At 37.5% G+C, this 26131-nt stretch overlaps 1 protein-coding gene and 1 pseudogene across 2 annotated transcripts; one reads left to right on the forward strand and one right to left on the reverse strand.

Moving 5' to 3' along the window:
* The first annotated feature begins 681 nt into the window (after window positions 1–681).
* LOC142627006 (uncharacterized) lies at window positions 682–7152 on the forward strand. 2 transcript variants are annotated; one of them, XM_075800780.1, is made up of 9 exons: window positions 682–815; window positions 902–1186; window positions 1940–2050; window positions 2368–2458; window positions 3695–3841; window positions 4633–4722; window positions 5455–5505; window positions 6489–6725; window positions 6803–7152. In XM_075800780.1, the coding sequence occupies exons 1-9, from the start codon at window positions 766–768 to the stop codon at window positions 6917–6919; spliced, it is 1179 nt and encodes a 392-aa protein (XP_075656895.1). In that variant the 5' UTR covers window positions 682–765; the 3' UTR covers window positions 6920–7152. The 2 variants fall into 2 exon arrangements, with proteins under 2 accessions (XP_075656895.1, XP_075656896.1); XM_075800781.1 differs by lacking the exons at window positions 6489–6725; window positions 6803–7152 and adding an exon at window positions 6034–6160.
* Window positions 7153–11075: 3923 nt separating this feature from the next.
* Window positions 11076–16138, reverse strand: LOC142627195 (putative disease resistance protein RGA4; annotated as a pseudogene).
* Between the last annotated feature and the right edge of the window lie 9993 nt (window positions 16139–26131).

Consider the following 26131-nt stretch of genomic DNA (forward strand, 5'->3'; position numbering starts at 1 on the left):
GTTTGGGATAAGCTTATATTGGGCAGTTTCTTTTACTATTTAGTTTATTTATGCTACTATTCATGAGTTCTATTGCACTTTTTGGTGCTGTTTAATGTGACCTATTATACTATTTCAGTTAATTTTTAGATTTATCTACCGTACCTTCAGCAAAAAGTTTTCAATTTCAGCATTTTTAAACTGACACTTATATTAAACTGATTTTTTTTTTAAAGCATATAGAATTATATATTATAAATTAGTTTATTTTTGCTACTATTCATGAATTCTATTTCACTTTTTGGTACTATTTATATAACTTATTCTACTATTTCAAATAACTTTTAGATTTATCTACCGTACTTCTAGCAAAAAGATTTTAATTTCAGCATTTTCAAATGATCACTTATATTAAACTGATTTTTTTTGTTTAAGCATATAGGATTATATATTATAAATTAATTTCCAATTGACAGGCCTGAGTATTTGAGATTTTTTTTACAGGTCTAATTCTTTCCACGGTACAAAAAGCTTTGTCTTGCTTTAATCGCATTTTGTGTTTTTGACTAATGTTTGAATCAGAGTTCTTAAATTAAGAATTATCCTTAAATTTTTTTTTATTTAAAAAAAAAAAAGAAAAACTCATATTTTATGGTTGCCACTCCAGACGATATATAGAGTTGGGCATTCCCCGCACTTTTTCCTGACGTACTTTCTCCGCAACCAAACAGAAACAGAAACAGAAAAAACTCTCTCACCAGATTGAATTTCAAAATCACAAATTCCATGGATCTCTTGCTCCAATTCCAACACATCCTCCAATCGGACCCTCTCATGTAAACCTCTCATTTTTTTTCATTTTTTTCCTTTATAGCAAAATATTGAAAGTTTTACTTTGAATTTCATTTTTGGAGTCTCACAGTGATGAAGTTGGATTTGTACACCCGACCCAATTCGCGACGCTGACTGAAGACTCAACAGGCGATGCTGCGATTTCGGATGGCACAACCTTTTGGTGCAGAGATCACAAGCTGGGCATCTCGACCCAGGCTGTTCTGCCATTGTACAATGCTGCCAAGCGTGCGTTTATTGCGGCAATGGAAGAGTACAAGAGACTCGGCGATGATGGATTGGAGAGTGAAGTGATGAAGCATAGCAAGGCTCTCTTGTTGCTCAGCTCCGATTTCGGCACTGCCTGGAACTCAAGGTCTCTTACTAAAATTCAGTTTACTTATTTGAGTTTTTGATCGAATCGGTAATTTATCATGGTGTCAGCACTGTACCTCACGTTTAAAGAAGTTAAAAATGGCCCCACTTATCTTGACAGCTTAAACTTTTGGAAAAATCAGTAATTTAAGCAATCCCAAATAAGCAACTGTCCAATGTAGCATGAGGTGATCCACTATAGGGCCTAGGCGAAGCTTGTGAGATTGTAGTAGGTTTTAACTTAGAATCCATGCTTGGGCGAAGGCAGCCAATCATTTTATGTCTTCACTGTCTTGATTAGTGTGTATTGCATATAATTCATTTACCATTTGTCAAGTAAGTCTTGGTTGAACACTAGGTTCACATATAGTATGTATGTCAATTGACCAAATGAAAATTATGCCCTTCTCCAATGCCACCTTATAGAAAATCGCTCGCTATCTACAGCCGTGGAATTAGTGATACGAACTCAATAGTAAGCTTTACAGATTCTCTCATTTAAAATGTAAATCTCTAGGAGTATTTTGTACGCACTTCCTGTTTAGATGAGGTATCTACTCCATAAGGTATTATTTGGACAGGCCATGGAGGGGTTCGTGCCTCATATTTGTCATGGAGGGCCTTTCTATAATAAATTGACTGACTTCAGACCCTGCTCTGCTCTTGCATAACTTTGAAGTGTATTTGTGTGTATTTTAATTAATTGAATTACTTTTGTATCTACTCCTATTATGATGTCTTACGCATAGTGCAGGAAGCTAGTTGTGTCTAAGAAGCAGCAGCTCTCAATGTATATGGGTGAACTTCTGTTGTCAGCTCTTGTTCTTTCATGTTCACCCAAAAGTGATCAGGCGTGGAGTCATAGGTAACATACTTTTTAATGGTTTTGTATCATTTCTACAAAGCACGATATTCACATGTCATTCCCGTTGGTTAGTTTTGCCTTAAGTGATAACATTATCAACTTGATGAACAGAACTTAGGGGGCCAATCTTTCTTTTTATTCTTTAATTGTCTCCTTGCTTGATACACAGGGTTTTGTGTTTATTAATATGATTTTCCACCTGGCTAAAGTTTTTAGTTTTGTTCACATTCCTTTCTAATAGTATTTTTACTTTTCTGCCTGCCTGTTATGGCTTTAAGTAAAAACACAGAGTTCTTATGCACATTGTCAATTTGCAGGAGATGGGTGATCAAGTCAATCACTGGAAAGTGTTCAGCTTTGCAAGAGATTTTGGGGAAAGAATCTGAGCTGGTGGAAAAAATAGCTGAGGTTTAAATTCAGTTCAGGAACTCCATACTATTAAAGTATGAAGGTTCACATTTACATTTCATTATTGAAAACCTCCATTCTCACATTTTCTGTGTTCGCTTGTTTCTCTTAAACACTACCTAGAGCAAACAAGAACTTCAGTTTCAAAAAACGATTTTGGATGAGTACGATTCAAGATTTGATAGTTACTAGGATGCTTCTCTGTTGAGTTATCATTATTTAAGATGGTACAAGCTATCTAGATCTAGTTCACCAAGAAAACACTCAATACCTGTGAACAGAAATAGAATGCATAAGTGTTTACCTGGCTACTGAGATATAGCTGGATTGTATCTTCTTATGTTCTGAAAAATCTAGCTACAAATGGGCAGGTGCATCTATCTTGTTGGAGGTGAAACTTTTAAGCCTTGATATTGGAGTTCACAATGCTGTTTTCCCTGGATTAATGTGTTTTGTTCTCAAAAACTTGAGAACTAAATCAAAAATAGCCTTTTCTTTTCTCTGGTTTGGTTATGATTCAGTTCTAGATTCGCCTCAAAGCCAAACAAAATTGACCCATGCACACCTAAAATGCTGCTACATGCCTCTGCCTCTGTGGCTGGTTGTCAGCCATGACAATAAGCACTGCTGGCAGCAGATGATCCTAGTAGTTTTTAATCTTCTGGGATGACAAATTACAGTATTGAGGTTGTATTTGATTTTACAGAAAATGAGATGACAATGGAGTTCCTCCTTTTGTCTCCCACCTTTTTTGTGTTATTTTTATTTTTCTTTTGGACCGAAAGAAATTTAGCTCAAGCTGTTGAATGAAGCTTGATGTTGTTAAGCTTTATTTCCAAGGATTTTGCATGATAAAAATTAAACTTATATAGCCTGTCTCTTGAAGAACTGGCATCCCAAATTGAAGGTGGAATTCCCTGTACAGAGTTTGGACCATCTAATTATTCTTATAACAGAGTGCATTATGCGATGACCCTTAGGGGAACTAGTTTATAGTCTTGCTAGTTGACTACTTGACTTTCTTCTTTAATTAGAACTTTTGACCATATCATTATGCAAATTTTTCTTTAGCTTCTGCAATTGTCCATATATATTGGTGGTTTAACTATTGACATTTTGCACACCACATTTTGTTGGCATATCCATCATACTATGATGTTGAGGGAGAGTGTTCTAGGAAGAAACCTAACACTGTTTTAAGTTGACTTTATTTTTATTTTTTATTTTTTGGTGCAGAGATCAAAAATGAACTATCGTGCATGGAACCATCGTTGCTGGCTTGTTTCATACATGACCAGAGAACAGGTGATGCATGAGTTAAAGAAATCCAGAAATTGGGCGGGGTTGCACGTTGCTGATAATTGTTGCTTTCATTATCGCAGAGTGAGTTTTCTTATGAATTTGAACAAGCTCAGATATAAGTTCTGTGTCCTCACCCACCCACCCCTCCCCCTCCACGAACGTTTTTTCCAAAAAGAAGGAGAAATCTGGTAATCATGCATAGACTAGGGGATTCTCACTTTACTTGACACAAGGTTGGCTTTGTACAAATTGGAAAAATATACACCAAAACTTTGAAGGATGAGGTTCGAGTTCACCATTCCTATTATTTCTAGGCTTCCAGTCTTTCAGAAGATCTTAATTTTGCTAGCAATATGTCATCATTAGTTTATATCATTTAATTTTTAAAATTTTAGATGTTTGCAGCATGAAATATGGTTGTGATAACTGGATATTTTCTGTTGCTTAGCTGTTCAAAGAACCATTTACAGTCACTAAAAGAACATGCAAATGCTTAGGGCAACTGGACTTTTAATTATCTTTTGATGGTTTACAACCACTTATTTTTCTTAAAATGCATTGATCCCTAAATGAGATGTTCTTAATCAACAAAAAAACGATATTGTTTAATTCTGAGGTGAAAGAAATAGTTTCAACCATTGTAGCTGTATATGCTTTTGTATTCCTAGAGTGATAAGAACACAAGGCTGGACAAGAACACCATATTCTTCAAGAGAGAAAAAAAAGTCATTAACCCCAAGGGAGAGAAAGATAGTGCTGATGTGCTTTAATTATTGTATTTGGAATAAGGCACTTATAATTTCTTACATGCTTACTGTGATGAGCTGGGATTTCCATACTTATCTCAATCTAACTTGCAATCAATTTTGCAGCGGCTAATGCTTCGGATATTGAAAGACTCAACCTGTAAACTTGAAAATGCATCCCCTGATTACTCTGTTAAAGTTTCTGAAGTATGGAAGGTAAAAATATTCTTTAATGTCTATGCAATAATCATTACAAATTTGTATTCATTTCTGCAAGCAAGTTTGCTCTTTATGTTCTTATCATTATAAATTGTATTCCATTTCTTCCTTCTCTCATTCCTTGGATCCTTATATGAATGTCAGCTTCAGGACTGTATTCTTTTTCTAATTTACTTGAGTTGAGTGATCTTTGTAATTTTCATTCGTAAGTGTTGGTGTATGTCTTGTATACTTCCCGTACTTGGGTTGCACCCCTTTTGCACTTTATTAATGAACCTTTTACTTATAATGAAGTTGCTTAGGAACGATAATTAGGTTCCACTTTTTTGGTCTGCCTGGTCTGTAGGTATAAATACTGAGATAAATTAGATTATAAATTTGTAATGCCACTTCCTACTAGGCTGAGCTTTTGGGTATCAGTGGCATTATTGATTCATTTTTCTTAATAAATAAGCACAGTGTTTATGAGTGATTGCATGTGTTACACACTACATGAAATAGAAATGGGGCTGGGTGATTCAAAAACAATGTTAGTTAAGCACTAAGACATTAATGTAAAATCCTTTCACGCCCAAAAGCAAATTCTCTTAATTATGTGACTGCTTTTAGTTACAACTGCTGTTACTTATTGTTTTAGGATTTGTTGATTGCAACTGTGCTTTTTAAACGTCTTGAATATTTATACAAAGTTTTTTTTTTTTTAATGTCTTGACAATGTTGGTGTGACAGGAAGAGCTTGATTGGAATGAAATGTTGATAAAGCGTTACATAGGAAGAGAGGTATACACCCTTAACTCAAAGCAGCTCAACTATGCCTTAATCCTATTGGTGATGACTTTATGGAACCTTCTCAATTGTTTTTTTCTTTTTCTGATAAGTTTGATCAAACCTCTTCAACTAATATAGCTCTGCCACTTGTATTGATTTCATCCATTCTATCATATCCCAAATCACTTCCTCATTATGTCTACCTATGTTATTTTCGGACTCCCTCTACCTCATTTCTCTTTCAATCTGAATTAAAAGTAAACACCCTTGGTATGTACTTTTTTCTTTGGACTGACTATAGTGGCACATGGGCAAGATGTTTTTTTTAATTTTTTATTATTATTAATCAGCAGACTCTTTTCTTTTTTGATAGGTAAGAAAAAGTATACTCAAAAAAACTGCTAGATGCAAATCAGCAGACTCTTTATATTGGAGAACCTTTGATTGTTCTCAACCCTGAAATTGGTGGGGTAAAACTGGGTAGTAGTATGTAGATCTGAAAAAGGATCTGTAATCTTCCTGTCACTTTAATGTTTGCAGATTGCAGGATGATAACATTGATAAGCTGTGCCAACTACACATTGATAATCTTCTTCCCCCTACTAAAGGAGATATCTCCTTGTCGTATTGTTTTGATGCTGTTCTCCAGGAATCAACTAAATACTCATGGTCTCTGTTTTACATTATACTAGCAGTTCAGATACATAACAACCCCCAACCCCCAGAAAAAGAAGTATTTAAGAATTGTAGTTCACCAACATATGAGTTATTGCATTATGAGCCTTTCTTATTGTAGTACCTGTGTTCATGATTTCATTTCTTCAATCAAAGAAATAGACTATCTTTGTAACAAGAAATTTTGTGGTCCGATCACATATTAAAAGAAATAGAAGAAGAAAAAAAAAAGTGGTTCCGTGCTGGTGCTTGACTTTTTAAATTATTCCAATGATCCTATTATATAAGAGTTTTTATCTTATGACTTTCATTTCAAACAGGCACTTTGGCTTCATCGCCGCTTCCTTTCTTTGTGTTGGATGAAGCAATTTGCTACCAATCTCCATGATGTATCCTGCCATTCTGACCTAAAGATCAGCACAAGTGACAGCTTCAATTCCTTTATTGATAATGAGTTGCATCTCCTCAATTCTTGCTCAACTATTCCAGATAATGACTTTGAGGATTTCCAGGCGCAAGCCACAGATTCTGCCACTTACATATTATGGCTGACAAAGGTAAATTATCTTTTGTCTTTTTAATTATCCATTTTGTCCTGTCGGTTGGATGCTTAGATTTTCGTTATGTGCATCAGCAAATCCCGGAGTTTTGGTCTGAATTCCAAGAGAAGCTTACAATAGGAAATCTGAAGACTATGCTGAGCAAGGTGTGCCCAGAAAGGTCATTCCTTTGGGATTCTTTAATAGACTAGATGGAAACGTCTGACCAATTTGTGAAGGAGTAAACGTTATCTTTGACTCTATCTGACGTTTCTCATCTTTTTTTTCTTTAATTTTTTTACGTTTTTTTCTTTAATTTTTTTACGTTTTTTTCTTTAATTTTTTTACGTTTTTTTCTTTAATTTTTTTTTATCTTTTTTTCTTCTCCACTCTTGTTGATTCATGTAGCGATGATATTAACAATGTATATTATTTGGTTTTCAATTTATGGGCAAGAGTTAAGTACACTACTAAGATACTGATTCTTAGGTTCTGCTTTTAAGATTCTGTCATGAAGATTTTTTCTCATAGGATGGAAGTGTATTTTTTAGATAAGTAACCACATGGCTAAATCTTAAGAGAAGAATCTAAAGAACAGCTCCTAAGGTATTGTATTTAAGTTTTGTCCTCAATTTATACTTTAAAATGTTGTAGACTATGTGAGTATGAGATGAACACTTCCTATATATTTATTGCATTATAAAATTAATAACTATTATAAAATGGTATATTGAAACAAATTGATATCACAATATTTTGTTTGAATAGACAAACTAAAACAATCATTAAAACATAATTGATAACTTTGGTTTTCTCATGATTGACAATGATTGAATTACTAAAAGTAAACTAAAAAAATTAAGAGAGGACAGTGAACAAATAAATAAGGTATACTTGAATGTGAGTTGGGTAGCATAACAATTTATCAAGACCAAGTTTCTCTATGATAAAAATTGTGGCTATCAAATGGCATATCCAAGTATGCCATTGAATGACGTGGCAAGATAAAAAATGGTGAGATCAACGGCAGGAGGGATGCTGCAGTGGTTCTAGTTCGATCACCGCTCTCTCCCTCCCTCCCTCTCTCTCTCTCTCTCTCTCTCTCAAATTGACCTAAGTTTCTCTCTCTTCTTTCCATTTGGTTTAGATTATTAATTTTGGTATTTTAAATTTTACTTGCGTTATTTTGTTAGTATATTAATGGTAGAATAATTGAGGTATTAATTTGGCACGTGTAAATAAGCTCATAGAGTAAATTGGCCAGAATAAAAGTTTTCAGAGTATAATGGCCACCACCTTAAAGCTCAAGGAGCGTATAGGCATTTTTACCACAATTTTGTACTCAACATTCAACATTCGCTAGCAAGCCTTTTTGCAAGTAATTTGTTGAATAGTGTAGCAATCATTGATGACATGCGAATTTGTTGTGTTTAGTAAAATCTGTTGTAATTGATCAAGTTGAATAAATATTATCTATTATAAGTTGTAAGCGTTGGCAAATTTGAGTTAAAACACATTTTTGATGTAATTCAATCCCTAGTTTTTAGTGTCTAAATTTGTATTGAACTTCAACTATTTTTAAGACACTAGAAAATTGCTCAAGATCATGGAAGCTCTACTGCCTTGACTATGGACTTGACTCATGCTCGACATAACTTGACCGATTAAGCTGTGGGATTTCAAAAACTGAATTTTCAGTTTTAGCCCATGATGACTTGACCCACTTGGGATTGTGCACTAAGATTCCCAAAGGTATAAAAGCTTAATTTTAGATCAATCATCATAAGTGAGAGAACACATTAAATTATTGACGCCAAAAGAAAATTCGGGGATTAAATATAATGTCACCACAAAAAACTAGAACCTGATCAAGTACTTACCTCACTGTCATGTATCATTATGTGATACAATATGCAAGCTATACTACCATTATGAAAACCACTATGAAATGGTGAATGCTGTAGACAGTTTCAAAGGTGCCACTAAAACTTCCTGTTTTCCTTATTATGGTGCTAATAAATTGTCAGTTATTTGCACGACCATTTCCCTCTTAAGCAAAATGCGGTTACCCCATATGGACCATAGTTTTGAGTTCAACCTGCAATAATAAACAAGTTGAAGGAATAAGATAATAAAACAGACAGCATAAGACAATTTTATCATGATTTGCAGGTAAGATTATGTGTAGTACTAAACATACACTCAAGTGCAACTTCTAGGATCACTAACTCCATAAAAAATAGCTGAGAGTGTCTGTTAGCTACAGTTTGTTTCGCATTACCCATTTTCTTCTATAGATTTTGTAATAGCAAAAAATGAAGCCAATTTCCATTTTCACTAAATTTCATTCTCTTTTTTTAGAAACTATGCAATGATCAAATTCATAATTAATCTCTTAAGAATAGAATCAAATTAAGATTACAGCCCAGTTTTAAGGAACTTTCTTTTCAATAGGTTGAAAATATATAAAGGTAAGCTAAAGGGTTTCAGAAGGCTAATTAGACTACATTTTCTGTTTATGCATTGCATTAGATGTAACTAAGCATATTTTCTGTCTATGCAAAATTTTCACGTAAGTTTCCAGACTTGTACTCTTGCTATGGTTTGGCCTTACTGCAAATTGCAATTAGTCTGTGTCTAATACTAAAAATTTAAATTGCATGCATATCTTGAATTTTAGTTTTACAGATTTGCAGAAAAGTAAAGGCAATGATAGATAAACTGTTGTGGTGCCTTTTAAAATTGGAAGTTCAATTACTAATTCAGAGATAAAAGCAAATAAAATAGAGTTCATTAATTTGTTTGGTGTTCTATAATTACATATATCCTCAAGGAAACAAACTAAACTGTTGAGAAAACTCCCCAAGTGAGACACGATAGAAATAAAAAAAGCAATAAGAAATTGATTCAATGTCAAGACTGTGATTGTTATTCCAACTAATGAACCCAAGACATTTGACATCTTCATATCTAATGGTGGTGATTCTATGCATTCCCCCATGCCATGAAACACTTATGCCTCTGAGACAATGAAAATGCACAATTTGTTGACTTAGGAACTTGATAAATTACCCTATAACATTAAGACTAGATGATCAGCAGCAATTATAGGTTTGAGCTATGAGGGCTTCCCTCTTTCTTCTTAAAATGAGTTATCACTTGTTGATTGAAAACAGGTTTCAAGAATACAAAATTATGGATGGAAGGCTGTGTAAAGGTGTTATTTAAAAATTAACTAGTTTGCTTTTCATATGTCACCAACCCAGATGGACTACTAAAGAAGACTAGATTACAGGTTATTTATATTTATAATATTAAATTAAATTAAAAAACAAAAACTAGATTACAGGTTAAGCTTGTTAGCAGCATCTTTGAAGTTATAACAGAATATTTAGTACATTAAGCCTTTTGCACAATGGTTAGATTGAATGAGGCCAAATGAGAACAGAGAATTTTGCATTATGTTCCAAATGAGTGAGACCAAAACATTCCTATGCCCTTTAAGTTGGAAAAGTTAGACTATGGGTTAAACAGCAAATGCAACAGTATCAGAAGAAGAGAAAGAAGAACATAAAGTTGCCTTCTGCCCTTTTTTTTTTTTTAAATAAACAAATATTAGTGACTAATTTGAAGTGGGGGGGGGGGGGGGGAGATTTCTCAGCCATGCCCATCCCCTCCACTCCTAGTGCTAACACCTCAATCTTCCCCTTCTTCCATGGCAGGAAACTCCTGAGTCCTGAATCACAAGGACAAGAAATCTACACGGTTTTGTATCCAATCTCTAAAATCAGTACACTAATCCTATGTTTGGATGGAGGGAGAGGGAGGGAGAGTAGACGGGCAGTAGAGGGAAGGTGGCCAGAAGGTGGCTGGAATTTCCAGCAACCTCCCTCCACCCAAACATAGGGTAAACCATGAAAATCAGCAAACTAAATTCCAAACCCTAAAACATAAGGATGGAATTTATTTAAGTTGAAAATCGTTGAAAAACAGATGTCACCTTCCACCATATAATATGGACTGCTTAGGAAATGTGCCATTATAAATGTTAGGACTTTTAGTGGGTGGAAAATTTTGTGACAAATTATTTGTAACTATTGATCTTAAATTTTATCGTTTTCTTCTAATTATGTGGATTGTTATTTTTTTGGGCTGGTTGTAGAGATTTGTCACTGTGGAAGCTTTCGTGACAAATTATTTGTAACTATTGATCTTAAATTTTACCGTTTCTTGTAATTATGTGGATTGTTATTTTTATTGGGCTGGTTGTAGAGATTTGTCTCTGTGGAAGTTTTGTCAAAATAAATTTGACACTTAAAAGAAAAGTATTTTGTCAAATACTTTGTGATAAATCTCACCAAATAGAATACACAAAGGAGTTACCAATAAAATAGAATTTTTATTTATGCTTAATACATTACACACACCACTCTTCACTATTTCACTCACTACTTATTTCCTCACACCTATTTGCTATCTCCCTACACTTCTTATTAAATAGCTATACCACTTCTTTCTTATTAGATGCCTTACATGCATAACCGTAGAAGCTATATATGGAACTTACAAAGGAGACAAGAAAACAGAGCATTAAAAGCTTCCACCTAAAAGCAAATGAAACTATTCTACAAAGTTACAATTGTTGAAGTCATGGAAGGAAAGAAGATCTTTCCTTATTAGAACTCAGCCTCCCACGTTATTAGCATTCTTCACAATTTCTCCACACCTTGCTTGTAGTCACAAATGCAAATGTGCATTCATGCGTGAAAATATGCTTCATCATAAAATGAGGTTATTATGGATGGAGAAAATGATAAGGAAAAGCACATTGATGATTGAGCATGAATATCGAGATAAACCTTACATTAGAAGAGTATATAATCAAAATCGACAAAGCCAATGTATTTGTGGTTTCTTCTTCTTGCCTGTACCTCACACTCTTCCGTGTAACAAAACACTTCAAACTATAAGACAAGAAAAGAGCACATGTTAAGAGTTGATAAATAAAGATAAAGAAGTATGGACAGATCCTAGATTGCTTTTCATGTGTCACCAAATCAGATTGACTACTAAAGAAAACCAGCAAGCCAGATTAAGCTTTTTGTTGCATCTTTGAAGTCATAGCACAGCTTTCTACAAAAAGCCCTATGGTATGACGTTATGATTAAATAAGGCCCAAAGCACAAGAAAGATATTTCATGGATGTCTAGCCTGAACAAGAGCAAAATATTTGCTCGAGCACAAAATATGCTCTCACATTTCAGAATTTGATGTCTGGTTTAAATGAGGCCAACAAAGTAAATCTTTAGCATGAGGTTTTTATAGACGGACAAGGCAATAAACAAAAAAAAAAAAAACCATTTCCCAACAGAAGATTAAGAAGAATATGCAAATATATACCTTACAATAAAAGAGAAGATAAGAAACAACAAACTTCCAAATTTCTCATCACATATATTATATATATCACCACTTGGAAACTTTTTTTAATACAAGTTTATAACAATGTTATGTTAATAAAATCCACTTGTGAAATTTCAGTAAGATTCATTCTGAAACTTTTTTTGCTTTTCAATAGATAATCTTACACGCATTCACACATTTCTGTGCTAATATGGATTTCTCTAACAAAGTTGTGATTAACTTGTTTTTGAGAGATAAGCAGGATAATTAATTAATAATTTATTATAATATGGAAGAAATTACCTGTGACTGCATCGGACTTCTGCAACACTTAATCAAGCCGAGAACGAACTTTGGCGACACAGACACACACAAATCAACATTGATAAATCTCTACTTGTAGCGAAACCTTGTCCTCTTCTTTGTCCTCAGACTGCTCTTCTTGGTCAAACTCTTCTTCTCAATCCTGAAATGAAGAAAATGGGCAAGACCCACATAGACATTAAACCGTAAATGAAATAACCTAATCAAATTATTGAGAATTTGATAAATTCATCAACCTACATTGTTAGTAATTATTTCCCAGTGGGAAATTTTGGCAGAAAATAAGAATATTAATTGATTTTTTATTATTTTTTGGGCAAAATAAAAGGAGGAGCCCGAGAAGAAGTAGAAAAAGTTACCTTGTTGAATAACTTTTTGACCGTCTCTTTGCACTTCAATTCCATCAATCGAGATGTTTGGGATATGGGAAATCTTGGCCCAGTCCTCTCCTGTCCCTCTTTGGTAACATTTGCGGAGAATCGGACTGCCATTCACCCAAAACTCCTGCAATGAAGTTTTAAAAAGGAAGTCCGGCAGGGACTTGAACTTTGGGCAGATGGAAATTGCCAACTTTTGAAGACAGGGAAATAATACAATCTTCCTCTTCTTGTCCTCCAATCCCAATCCATTCTTCCCACTCGCCCAAACCCCAAAACTCGAGAGTTTTCAAATTTGGGAATATTTTGATTATGCCGTCTTTCTTGTTTTCAGATTCTATTCCCAAAAATTCAACATCCACCTTTTTCAATGGAAAAGTGGCCCAAATTCCACCTCTAACTAAATCTTCAAGGAACTGAAGCTTTCCCAAAGGAGGTAAACGCTCTAAATTTTCGCCATCTGTCAGAGTAAGGCTTTTCAATTTGGCTAGGGATATCATCCATTTAGGGAACATTGTGGTGCCCCGGTACCCATCAATTTGTAACTTCTCCAAGCCTGGAGGTGGCTCTAAGACATTCAGAACTGATACATCAGTCTCCATTCTTCCTCCATGATTCTCTACTTTCTCTTCAGAAAAGCGCAGATACAAATCACGGAGGCCTATCTTTTTCTTGAGCTCTGCATTCTTGGCCTCACACGCATCTACCACGTTCCCCAGCCCAGATATTTGAAGAGTTCCTTGAAGGTGGTTCAAATATTTTAATTCTCCGAGTTCACATCTTTGGTTATCATCCTTGCCACCTACACAGAAATTACTTAATTCTATAAGAGAGCTCAATCTCCCAATCCCTCTTGGAACCTCAAGCGCATGCTTCCAACCTTGCAAAATAAGATGTTTTAAGTTAATCAGCTTACTCATCCCCTGAGGTAATTTATTGAGCTCATTTTGAGAACTAGTTGTGATATTCAAAATTTGTAGATTGCAAAGATTACAAATGGTTTCAGGCAATCTTTCTCCATGGTAATAATGCATTTTGAGATACCTTAAATGTAGCAAATTTCCTACAGCATCTGGAAGTTCCTTTCCCTTTGTCCCCAAATATTGATAACTCAAAGTTAATGTCCGTAACCGTGTAAAATGCTGGAACAACTTGGACAAGTTATGATCGCTAGCATTGACAAAAATGAGGGTGCGTAGATTTTTTGCACCGTAGATGGACTCGGGAATTTGAGCATTTTTTGGAATTTCTAAATACAAATGACGAGCATTTTGAAGATTTGGCCCGGACTCTTCGTTACCATTGATTGTGATGCATTCATTTTTTGCCATGAATTGTGCCAAATCATGCACTATATCATGCATCTTGAAGCTCATAATATTTTCTTCATATCCATAATCCCTAAAATCCTGGAAGATAGAGCGAATGCGTAAAATTTCTAAGTATTCTCTTGCCACAATTCTCTCCATGTTTGCATTCGACTTAATATAACCTTGTGCCATCCACATAGATACTAAATCCTGTTCAGAAAACACATAATCTTTTGGAAAGACAGCACAAGATGAGAAACACCGTCTCAGTGGCGAGGACAAATCATAATAACTCAGTAACAATGGTGCAAAAAGACCTTTTTCAACGTCTTGTAATTCCCACAATCTACTACAAAAAACCATCTCCCATTGTTCCTTCCGACTCTTGAAGCGCATGAGACTCTCTAGAGTTCTTGCAGCAAGGGGCAAGCCTTTGCACTTGTCTGATATTTTCCTGCCAATCTCTTCTAAATCCTTACGTTGCTCAGAATCCCTGTCAGAAAATGCAATTGTGCTAAAAATCAACCAGCAGTCATCATCAGACAATTCCTCCAAATTGATCCTTTTTGCACTTCCCATAACGTCTGCAACTCTACCTTTACGTGTGGTGACTAGAATTCTACTACCTTGGGCAGCATTTCGTAGTGCAAGTTTGAACGGCTCCCACAACATGGCGTCCTCAGTCCACACATCATCGAAGACAAGAAAAAGCTTTCTTCCCCGAACCAATTCACGTATTTTATCCATTAGACTTGGCCAGTGAGTAGTGTTGGAGTCACCTTTTTTGGAGTCATCACCTCCAAAGGCTTGAATGATGGCAACCATAAACTTATCGAAATGATTAGAAACACAAACCCACCCTTTTTTCTCAAAATGGCTGAATTTAACTCACTATCATTATAGGCTAGTTGAGCAAGAGTGGTTTTTCCAACACCACCCATGCCCACTAAAGAGATGACATGTGGGCTTTTTTCTTCTTCATTACCCCTGCCCAATAGGATGTTCACTAGATCAACCTTAACCTTATCACGACCTAGAATGTTCGACACATCAACGTGGGAATCAGTTGGTGGTCTCACAACTTCTTCATTGCCACTAGTCAGTACAAACTGGTACATATCTCCCTCTCTGTCAATCTTATCTAACTTTTCAGTAATTTCTTTTATCTTATGAGCAATATCACGACGCTGAAAAAAAGTAGAAACAAGGGACAATTCCTTCCTCCTCTTAGCAGTACTAGCTTCAGCTTCTTCTTCTTTCTCAATGTCTGCTTTGATCTTGGCAGTGTTCCACTCATCCAACACGTCGCCCATCTCGTAGGATACGTCGTTGAGCTTTTCTAACCAAAGCCTCACAGCTTCCTCCTTCACTTGCCTTTCCTCTGCATCGTTGAGCATCGCCTGGATCTCGTGGAATTTGCGTTCAAGCTTTTCGACTTCTTCCTTGACATTTACAATCGACGCAACCTCTGAAGGAAGAAGCGAACCAAGCCGGTCCTTGAACTCTGAAGCAATGAGTGAACCAAGCTGGTCCACGATGGTAGAAACAAGAGCCCAAGCCATACTTTGGAAATGGATTTTTTTTTTTTTTTTTTGAAAATCAAGAAAAGGAACTCTTTTTGGTTGATTACACAACACAAAGAGACTACTGATGAAAGAGATTGTAGATTGCGGAGAAAAAACGCAACCAACAGATTAAGGCGTAGCAGCTACAAGACCAAGGTCTGGAAATAATGTCAGTCAACGCGGAGAGTAAGCCTTGGTTGTCTCAGAGGGCCCACCATCACGCGTGCCGGTGAGTAAAGAGGGCCTACCTTCACATGTAGTCAATTAGTTCACATTTGTTCACTGATTTTATTTTATTTTTCCCACCGATTAGATTATGCTTCACCTCATTTTCAAAATTGGCGAGGCTACGTCCATTCTGCATGATCATCAAACGTTAGTGGCAAACCAACGGACACATTAGCCGTAGGAAGGGATAGGTGTAATGATGTTATTCTTGTTTTTTCTTTGTCCTGAGTGTCAGGCTAGTATGTATAGCCCTGGAGCACATCAGGACTCTTGCTTACACACCTTTGTAATTTTATTTCATTATTTTAATTCAAATTCTTTCAGTCAAAAAAATTGGCTTAGACAGCTCAATTCCCTTCAAAAAAAATGAAAAAAAAAAAACTAAATTAATCAAGCATAGTTCTCGTAGGAGATTTTAACGAATTAATATCGGATGCAGTAAGCCTATTTTACATAATAGACATTAAAATATTGTGAGTGAAATTTAGGGTAGGTTTATTTTAAACTCATATTTTAAATAACATTATATATATTTTTACACATTTTTTACTTATATATATTTCAAAAAATTACAAAAATTTTATCTCAAACTACTTTACCAAACACCCTTTATATTTTGGGTTTTTATTAAATCAAAATTTCCACGACGTGTTTTTGTCTATTTCTCTAAAAATAATAATAATAAATTACTTGATCTGGCTTGAAAATTACTTTTCAGTTTTCACATGTCCACCTACCCAGAAAGTAGAAACCATTTGAAATCAAAATTATTTTCTTAACGGTATTGGTGCAAGTGCAACACCAATTTGGTTCTCATTCCAATATTTTTGAATCTGCTACATTTTCCCAGAAGCTGAATATAGCACTAGAATTCCCATTGATGTCTGGATGATCTTGTCACAAATGTTTAGTTTGGGTTGGTTATTGAACTAAAACTAAGACCCAAAAGTGGGTTGTAAATAATTTGGTGATGGGATTTTGAGCTTGAAGGAGGTTGTAGTGATTCTAAGGGTTCGTTTGGTACGTGTGTTTAAATAATAGTTTTTAATTTTTTTGAAAATACGTGTGGGTGAAAAATTATGTGAAAATATGTGTGAAAATTCGTGTAATGTTGTTTAAAAACTAAAAACATGTGTTTAAAATGATGTACCAAAAAACCCCTAAATCTTTTCTTTTTTTTTTGAAAAAGAAACACACACACAAAAGAGAGAGAAATGAGTTATAACACAAAGGCAATTGAGATGTTTGGTTTTGTTTGGATGGCAAAAGAATAAAATTATATTCCTTTTTTTGGATTTTTTTAGCTTTTTAATTTTTTAATGTTGTTTAATTGACTTGACATTACTTGTTTGGCATAGTTCTTGTGGAAGATTTCAATGAATTGCAATCGAATGTGGAAAAAATAAATGTCGGTAAGCCCATTTTACATATTAAACATTGAAAGATTTTCTATTTTGGGTTTTTAGTGGACCAAAAATTTTTCTTGATATGTTCTTGCCTTTTTCTCAACAAAAAAAAAAAAAAAACAATACTTGATATGACTTGAAAATTACTTTCCAGTTTCCATATGCGCACCTACTTAAAAAGTATAAACCATTTGAAACCAAAATTATTTTCTTAATGGGATTGATGCAACACGAATTTGGTTCTCAATCCCAAATATTTTCGAATCTACTACATTTTCTGAAAAGCTAAATATAGCACTAAAATTTTCACCGATATTAAAGAGATCACACACTATTCATTTTATGGAAATTATCCTCTTCTCCCATATTCAGATATTAATCATGCATAAAGGAGTTAATTTATGGAGTTTTAAATGTAGTAAACATATGCCACTTCAGGAAGGTGTACTCCAACTAGGACCAAAGTGTATGCTTACTAAGTTATACTAAGTAAGCTATGGGCACAAGCAACCATGGCGAGTGGTTTCCTCGTGGGAAGTGTTGTATATATATAGGTATATACAATGATAGGTTGTAATAATGATATAAGGTGGGAGAGCATTCATTTGTAAAATGAATAAAGTGGAACAGTCAAATATTGGAATTTTCTTTGTGAAAATTCAAGTTCCATATATATATATATATGAAAATGTGTCTATTGAAAGGATATTGTGGGGGTAAAATATATAAAATATATATATATATATTTGGGCATTGGGCCTGATTTGGTGATGTAAGTTTGTCCAAGCAGAGCCTTTAAGGCCCACAGGCCAATTCACGCTACGAGGGGTGAATGAGTTGTCCGAGGAGGAGTATCTTCTCAGACGGGTCAAGTAAAGGTTGTGGGACATGCCAAGGGGTTTGGAGATAGAATTCTGGAAGATCTGTTGGGTAAAGGCGTGATCCACCCAGTTGTTGGAAGGAAGAACGTGTGAAAAATATCAGAGGAGAAAAAGCTGCTACTACCGCATTAAAGACCCTGCACCTACCTCCCTGGTCGCATTAATGGAGGAATGACCTCTGAACAGTGAGGTTCAGCCTTCCAGCTGATATTTGAAGGTTTCAAGAAGGTGCTGGATGGGACAAGTATCTAGTGAGGAGATTTGTGATACACGTGGAAGAAAAAAAAGAGGAAGAAGAAGATAGATACAAGAGAACAAGAGAGATATAAAAGGGAGAGGATGGCAGAAGAAAAGGGGGATCGGATACTTAAACTGTAGTTGCAATATTGTTCAAAAAGAAAGAAAGGCAATAAAAGTGGTCATTGGCTTACGTCCGAGGAGAGTTTCTTTACTATTCTCATCTATTGAACACGCAGATAACATCAATCTAGCCTGATTTCTCTCTTTATCCAATATCCATAATCTAGGTTTCAAGCCCATACTCTATAAATTTTATTGTATAAGGCTCTTTGGGCTTGAGTTCATTTGGTGACTGGACCGGGTACAAATTGTGCACTTACAGTTGGCGTCATCTGTGGAAAATCTAGTACTGAAGGAATTGGAACATCATGGCAGGCTTAGATTCGCATCATGCAGAGTCTCAAGGGTCCCAGCGTGAAGATCACTTTGAGCGTCTCGAGTGTCAGAGGGATCGAGAGGGAAGTGTGCATACGGTACACCCCGGTGCAAGCCATTCTCGTGATGGAAACATAGCCACCCATAAGGATGATGCCAAGGCCATGCAGAAGGAGATTGACCACCTTAAGAAAAAATTACGCCGTGTCAGACGAAGGCGAGCCTCACCTCTTTCCGATCCTTCCTCTAGAGGCTCCCGGGGAAGTAATTACAGTCCGAGGTCCAGGATTCCTCCTAGCGAAACCTTCTCTTACGAGAAGGATGAGCTTCCGAGTCATAGGCATAAAAAGTTTCCCTTCAAGGGCTTGGAAAATGACGCTATAAGCAGGGCGTTACATCAGATCTCCAAGTCCCCTTTCTCACGTAGGATCGAGAAGGGAAAACTTCCATGACGGTTCACCCAGCCCACTTTCACCATTTATAATGGCAGGATGGACCCAGTTGAGCACGTGAGTCATTTCAATCAGAGGATGGTGGTATACTCTCAGAATGAGACCTTGATGTGCAAAGTCTTTCCCTCTAGCCTGGGACCTGTTGCTATGAGATGGTTTAACGGATTGAAGGCGGGTTTTGTTGATTCTTTCATGGAACTCACTAGGGCATTTGCGTCTCGATTCATTACATGCAGCAGAGTTCCTCGGCCTTCAGACTCATTGTTATCTATGGCCATGAGAGAGGGTGAGACCTTGAAAACGTATTCTGACAGATACTGGGAGATGTTTAACAAAATCGACGGCGATTTTGACGAAGTGGCGATTAACACTTTCAAGGTGGGCCTCCTAACTGATCACGATTTAAGGAAATCTCTGACCAAGAAGACCGTGCAGAGTGTACATCGACTCATGGATCGCATTGACGAGTATAAAAGGGTTAAGGAAGACTAACAACAAGGTAAGGGTAAGGCTAAAGTTATCCCTCACGAGAGGAGGGATTTCAGGTCGGATAAGTATAGTAACAACAGGTAGAGGAGGGATTTCTCTGGGCAATCTGGTTTAGCCACCCCTCAGGTAGTTAACACCGTATTCCGAGAACTAGTGCGCCAATTGTTGGAGAAAGTCCGCAAGGAGCCCTACTTTAAGTGGCCTAGTAAGATGGCTGGGGACCCTGCGAAGTGGAATTAGAACCTTGTTTGCCAATACCATCAGGATGTAGGCCATACTACTGAGAACTGTCGGACACTTTGGAATCATTTGGAACAACTGGTCAGTGAAGGAAAGTTGAAGCAACATTTATATCAGCCCAATGGGCAAAGAAGCAATTCTGGTTCGATTAACCAGAGGAATAATTCATCTCGGCTCCCCTTGGGAACGATTAATGTCATCCTTGTAGTCCCAGGTAGGACCGGTTCCTGTCCTACTAGGGTGATGTCTGTATCACATATTCTCACCGAGGAGTCTAACTCTAGGCCGAAAAGAATTAAAGGTGTTTCTCCGCCTATCTTGGGCTTCTCGGACAAAGATAAAGTTGGGACCATCCAACCGCATGATGACGCCCTGGTGGTTACTCTAAGGATAGGGAACTACGATGTAAAGAGGGTGATGGTTGATCAGGGTAGCAGTGCGGATATTATGTACCCTGATTTGTTTAGGGGGCTCAATTTGAAGCTCGAGGATCTTACGGCTTATGATTCACCATTGATAAGTTTTGAAGGGAAGGTCGTCATACCAAAGGGACATATTCGTTTGCCGGTGTAGTCAGGTCTGGAAACAGTTGATGTGGATTTCATTGTGGTTGACACTTATTCCCCATATACGGCCATCATTGCAAGACCTTGGCTGCATGCTCTAAGAGCTGTTTCCTCAACTCTACATGTCAAAATAAAGTTCCCGTTGGGAGGACAAATTAAGGAGATTCTTGGGAATCAATTGATAGCAAGGCAATGCATATTGGCTGCAATACTGCGTCAGGCCGAACCAGAATCCTCGGCCTCGACTACGGACGACTTATAGCAATTAATGACTCTGGATGCGCCCAGTGTAGTGACAACAGAGGATGCAACGTGTGAAGAGTTGAAAATTTTTCTTATTAATGATGACCCTGAAAGGTTCTTTCAGGTTGGAGTACGATTACCACATTAAGAGAAGATAGAATTGGTGATGTTTTTGAAAAGCAATATTGATGTATTTGCATGGGATTCCTACGAGGCTCCGGGGCTTGACCTAAGCTTCATTTGCCATCATTTGAACGTCAATCCCGCCGTTATTCCTAGGAGGCAACCGCCTCGACGTTCTTCCAAAGAACATGTCGAGGCCATCAAGGAGAAGGTGCTTAAGCTCAAAAGGGTTGAGGCTATTAAAAAAGTTTTCTACCTAGAATGGTTGGCGCATACTGTTGTAGTAAAAAAGAAAAACGGGAAGTGGAGAGTATGTGTGGACTTCACAGACCTGAACAAAGCCTGTCCCAAGGACTCATTTCCAATGCCTTGCATCGATCAGCTGGTGGACGCTACGGTTGGGCATTCTTGGATGAGTTTTTTAGATGCCTTCCAAGGCTATCACCAAATACCTTTGGCGTTGGATGACCAGGAGAAAACCGTCTTTATTACTCCTACGGGAAATTATCATTATAAAGTGATGTCATTCGGTTTGAAAAATGCAGGGGCTACTTACCAAAGGATGATGACCAGGATGTTTGAGTCGCAGCTTGGAAAGACTATTGAGGCATATGTGGATAATATGGTGGTGAAGAGCAAGACGGTACCTATGCGTGTGAAAGATTTGGATGACACCTTTCAAACGCTTAGGAAGTACAAGTTGCGCCTTAATGCCTCCAAGTGCTCTTTTGGGGTGGGCTCTGGTAAGTTCCTATGCTACATGGTGACTCATAGAGGAATAGAGGTGAATCCGGCACAGGTCAGGGCCATTCATGGCTTGCAACCACCTCGAAATCCAAAGGAAGTTCAAAAGTTGACTGGGATGACTGCCACTCTCAGCAAGTTTATCTCTCGGTCTGCTGATAGGTGTAGACCCTTTTTTCAGTTGCTGAATAAATGGAAAGGATTCGAATGGATTGAGGAATGTGCTTTGGTTTTTCATCAACTTAAAGAGTACCTTTCCCGACCACCCATCATGTCTCGGCCAGAGGCCGATGAAGTACTGTTTGCATACATAGCTGTAGCTATCCATGCAGTCAGTCTGGTTTTAATACGGGACGATAGTGGAGTACAGAAACCAGTTTACTACGTTAGCAAATCTTTGAATGAAGCTGAGGTGCAATATCTACCTTTGGAGAAGGCGATTCTGGCTGTAGTTCATGCTACGCGGAAGCTTCCTCATTACTTCCAATCCCACACCATTGTGGTTTTGACTCAACTTCCTCTCAAGTTAGTATTGTGAAGTGCTGACTACTCAGGGAGGGTAGCCAAGTAGGGAACTATTCTGGGAGCTTTCGATATCAAATATATGCCTCGCACCTCCGTGAAGGGCCAGGTCCTTGTCGATTTAGTGGCAGAATTCACAGAACCCTCATTAGAAGAAACTACAAAGGAGTTGCACATGGATGAAAAATCAGTTGGTATGATCATAGGCAAAGGTCTTCCCGCCTGGAAAGCATATGTTGATGGCGTGGCGAACCAGAGAGGGTCAGGTATCAGACTTGTTTTGGTATCTCCTGAAGGAATCACCTTTGAAAAATCGTTGAGATTAGCGTTCTCGGCCACTAATAACGAGGCTGAGTACGAAGCTGTCTTAGTTGGTATGGATATGGTCCAGAAAATGGGGGGGAAGTCAATTCATATGTCATCGGATTCTCAGTTAGTCGTGGGCCAAGTGATGGGGACTATAGAGGCTAGGGATCCGAGAATGCAAGAATACCTGGCTAAGGTCAAATGTTTACAATCCAAGTTTGATTCTTTTATCTTGACGCATGTCTCTCGAAGTGGAAACACATATGCAGACTCATTGGCCACTCTGGCAACTGCAAGTGCCATCCGTATTCATCAAGTAAGACTCGGACCTAGCTGGATGGACCCCATAATTTCTTTTCTGAAAAGTGATGTGTTGCCCGAGGAGAAGTCTGAAGCAGATAAGATTTGTCAAAAGGCACCTCGATTCTGGTTGTTCGAGGATCAGAAGTTGTATAAATGCTCCTTTTCCAGACCATACCTGCTGTGTGTACATCTTGAAGCGATAGAGGTACTTTTGGAAGAATTGCACAAGGGAATTTGCGAAAGTCATACTGGAGGGAGATCCTTAGCCCATAGGGCTCTAAGCCAGGGATATTGGTGGCCCAATATGCAGAGAGAGGCTTAGGACTACGCGAGAAAATGTGACCAATGCTAGAGATTTGCACCCAACATCCATTAGCCTGGTGGTGTTCTTAATCCTTTGTCTAGTCCCTGGCCATTCGCTCAATAGGGACTGGATATAGTTGGGCCTTTCCCAAGAGCTGTGGGAAATAAAGGCTACTCACGGGAACTGATTACTTCACCAAGTGGGTTGAAGCTGAGCCTTTATCAAATATTAGGGATGTAGACGCTAAGAAGTTTGTCTAGAAGAATATTATCACTAGATTTGGGATACCCCACACACTTATTTCAGATAATGGTGTGTAGTTTGATAGTAAAGCTTTCAGAAGGTATTGTAGTGACTTGGGCATCACAAATAGATACTCCACTCTGGCTTATCCTTAGGGAAATGGGCAGGTCGAGGCTGTTAACAAAGTTATAGTCAGTGGACTCAAGAAGAGACTGGATGACAAAAAGGGTAGATGGGTAGAAGAGTTGCCACACATTTTGTGGAAGTATCGGACTACACCGCAAAAATCCACAGGGGAAACACCTTTCTCCATGACTTACGGAGCCGAGGCAGTGATACCTTTGGAATCTGGGTTTCCGACATTAAGGACAAGCTCTTTCAACCCAGAAGATAACGAGGGTTTGCTAGAGAAAAGCCTAGACCTGGTTGAGGAGCGGCGAGAGGCCGTCATGGTTCAACTGACTTATTATCAGCAGAAGCTCAAACGAGGATATGATGCTCATGTGAAACTAAGGCCACTTGCGCCTAGAGATTTGGTCTTGAGGAAAGTCATGAGTACTTCCAAAAATCCAGCGTGGGGAAAGTTAGCACCTACCTGGGAAGGACCATATCGAATCACTTCTGTAGCGAGCATAGGGTCATATCGTTTAGCTGATCTAGATGAAAAAATTGTACAACGCCCTTGGAATGTAAATAACCTGCGAAGGTATTACTATTAATGAAAGTTACTTTTGCCATGTCTATTTAATTATCATTATGTGGTACTTCGATTCATTATCATAAATATCAAACAGAAATTGGGCCATGTTTGGTCCTCGGACCACGCAACATTGTGAAAATTGATATCTTATTCAATGTTAAACAGAACCTTAGTTAAGTTGGGTCCTCGGACCTTTTACTTTGGAGAAATTAACATTTCGATATATTTGTTATAAATATCAAACAGAAACTGGGTCATGTTTGGTCCTCGGACCACGTACCTTGTGGAAATTGATATCTTATTCAATGTTAAACAGAACCATAGTTAAGTCGGGTCCTCGGACCTTCTACTTTGGAAAAATTAACATTTCGATCTACTTGTTATAAATATCAAACAGAAACTGGGTCATGTTTGGTCCTCTAACCACGTACCTTGTGGAAATTGATATCTTATTCAATGTTAAACAGAACCTTAGTTAAATCGGGTGCTCGGACCTTCTACTTTGGGAAAATTAACATTTCGATCTATTTGTTATAAATATCAAACAAAAACTTGATCATGTTTGGTTCTCGGACCATATACCTTGTGGAAATTGATATCTTATTCAATGTTAAACAGAACCTTAGTTAAGTCGGGTCCGCGAACCTTCTACTTTGGGAAAATTAACATTTCGATCTATTTGTTATAAATATCAAACAGAAACTTGGTCATGTTTGGTCTTCGGACCACGTACCTTGTGGAAATTGATATCTTATTCAATGTTAAACAGAACCTTAGTTAAGTCGGGTCCTTGGACCTTCAACTTTGGGGAAATTAACATTTCGGTCCATTACGCTAAGCATCAAACAGAATCCGTGTCCTGTGGCTACATGCCTCATGGAAATTGGCATATGGATAAACCATGGTAAGTTTGACGGTTTGCTTTATGTCCCAAACTAAATACCAAGTTAAGTCTTAGACTATGTGTTGTTGTACTTTACATATTACAGTCCATGCATGTAATTTACGTTAAGGTAAAATGAATTAGTGCTTTTCTATTGGAGATCGGAAATCAGTTATAGAACAACCTTTCAAGTTTCTCATTAGTTTTGTCAAGGGATACATTGGAAATAAAACTCTGAAATAAAAAGGTTAAAGTAAAAGCTCTAATACAAAAAATTCATTACATAAGGAAAAGGGGGGGGTCCTAACTGGCCTATGCTTTAAGTCTTGGTGGGGGGATCCTGCTGGGACTCGCTGGCAGCTTCTTTGGTCTTGTCCTCCTCCTCTGTTTGTTTAAGCTTCGCTTCGAATGAGGTTTGGACTTGTTTCCTTTTGTCCTTCACCACTGGTGGAGGAACGTTTGGCTCAACGTCCTTGCTTGGACACTTCTCGACTTTGCCACCTTGTTCCTTCTCTTTGTCGAAACTAGCAGGTTCTTTAGGAGTTGGAATAGGTTCTTGAATGATGGATGGCTGTGTTAAAGGCGCTATCTCAGGGGTAGATATGGCAGGAGGGAGCTCTTCGAGCACTTGGATGTCCAGAGGAATCCAAATATTCTCAGGTTTCCTCAATTCAGATGTCGTGGGAATTCTTGCCACATTCAGAGCTTCTGCCCATACTTGTTGGCAATATTCCCTACATAGCTCTGCCAATTCCTCTGTCAGTTGATCTTCTGTCACCTCCACCCCTTCATTGTAAGCAGCCTCTTGGCAGCCTCCATAGTTTCCTTGAGAGTACGAGCCTCTTCCTTCGCTCGGGCAAGCTCCTTACTTAAGTTAGAGTTTTCTTGCTGAACTTTAGATAGGTCCTCGTCCTTTTGACGCAGAAGTTTGCGTTGCCCCTCCACCTAAGTTCTAATCATTTTAAGGCTGGCCCCGGCACCGTTTCTCTCCCTTTTTTCATCTGCCAACTGCTTGGTCAAGTTCTCTTTCTCTGCTAGGGCTTGGCCTAAGGCCTTCTCGGTCTCCATTTTGATCTCGAGTTCAGCTGTAGCCTTTTTTCGAGAATCTTCCACCCATTTCTCTGCAGCGAAGACTTC

This window comes from Castanea sativa, chromosome 3, assembly GCF_040712315.1.
Source record: "Castanea sativa cultivar Marrone di Chiusa Pesio chromosome 3, ASM4071231v1".
In the NCBI taxonomy this organism is placed as follows: domain Eukaryota; kingdom Viridiplantae; phylum Streptophyta; class Magnoliopsida; order Fagales; family Fagaceae; genus Castanea; species Castanea sativa.

Coding starts and splice junctions, on each gene's coding strand:
- LOC142627006 (XM_075800780.1), top strand. CDS start 766: ATGGATCTCTTGCTCCAATTCCAACACATCCTCCAATCGGACCCTCTC. Junction 2,459..3,694: donor TGGTGGAAAAAATAGCTGAG/GTTTAAATTCAG, acceptor TTTTTGGTGCAG/AGATCAAAAATGAACTATCG. Junction 3,842..4,632: donor GTTGCTTTCATTATCGCAGA/GTGAGTTTTCTT, acceptor TCAATTTTGCAG/CGGCTAATGCTTCGGATATT.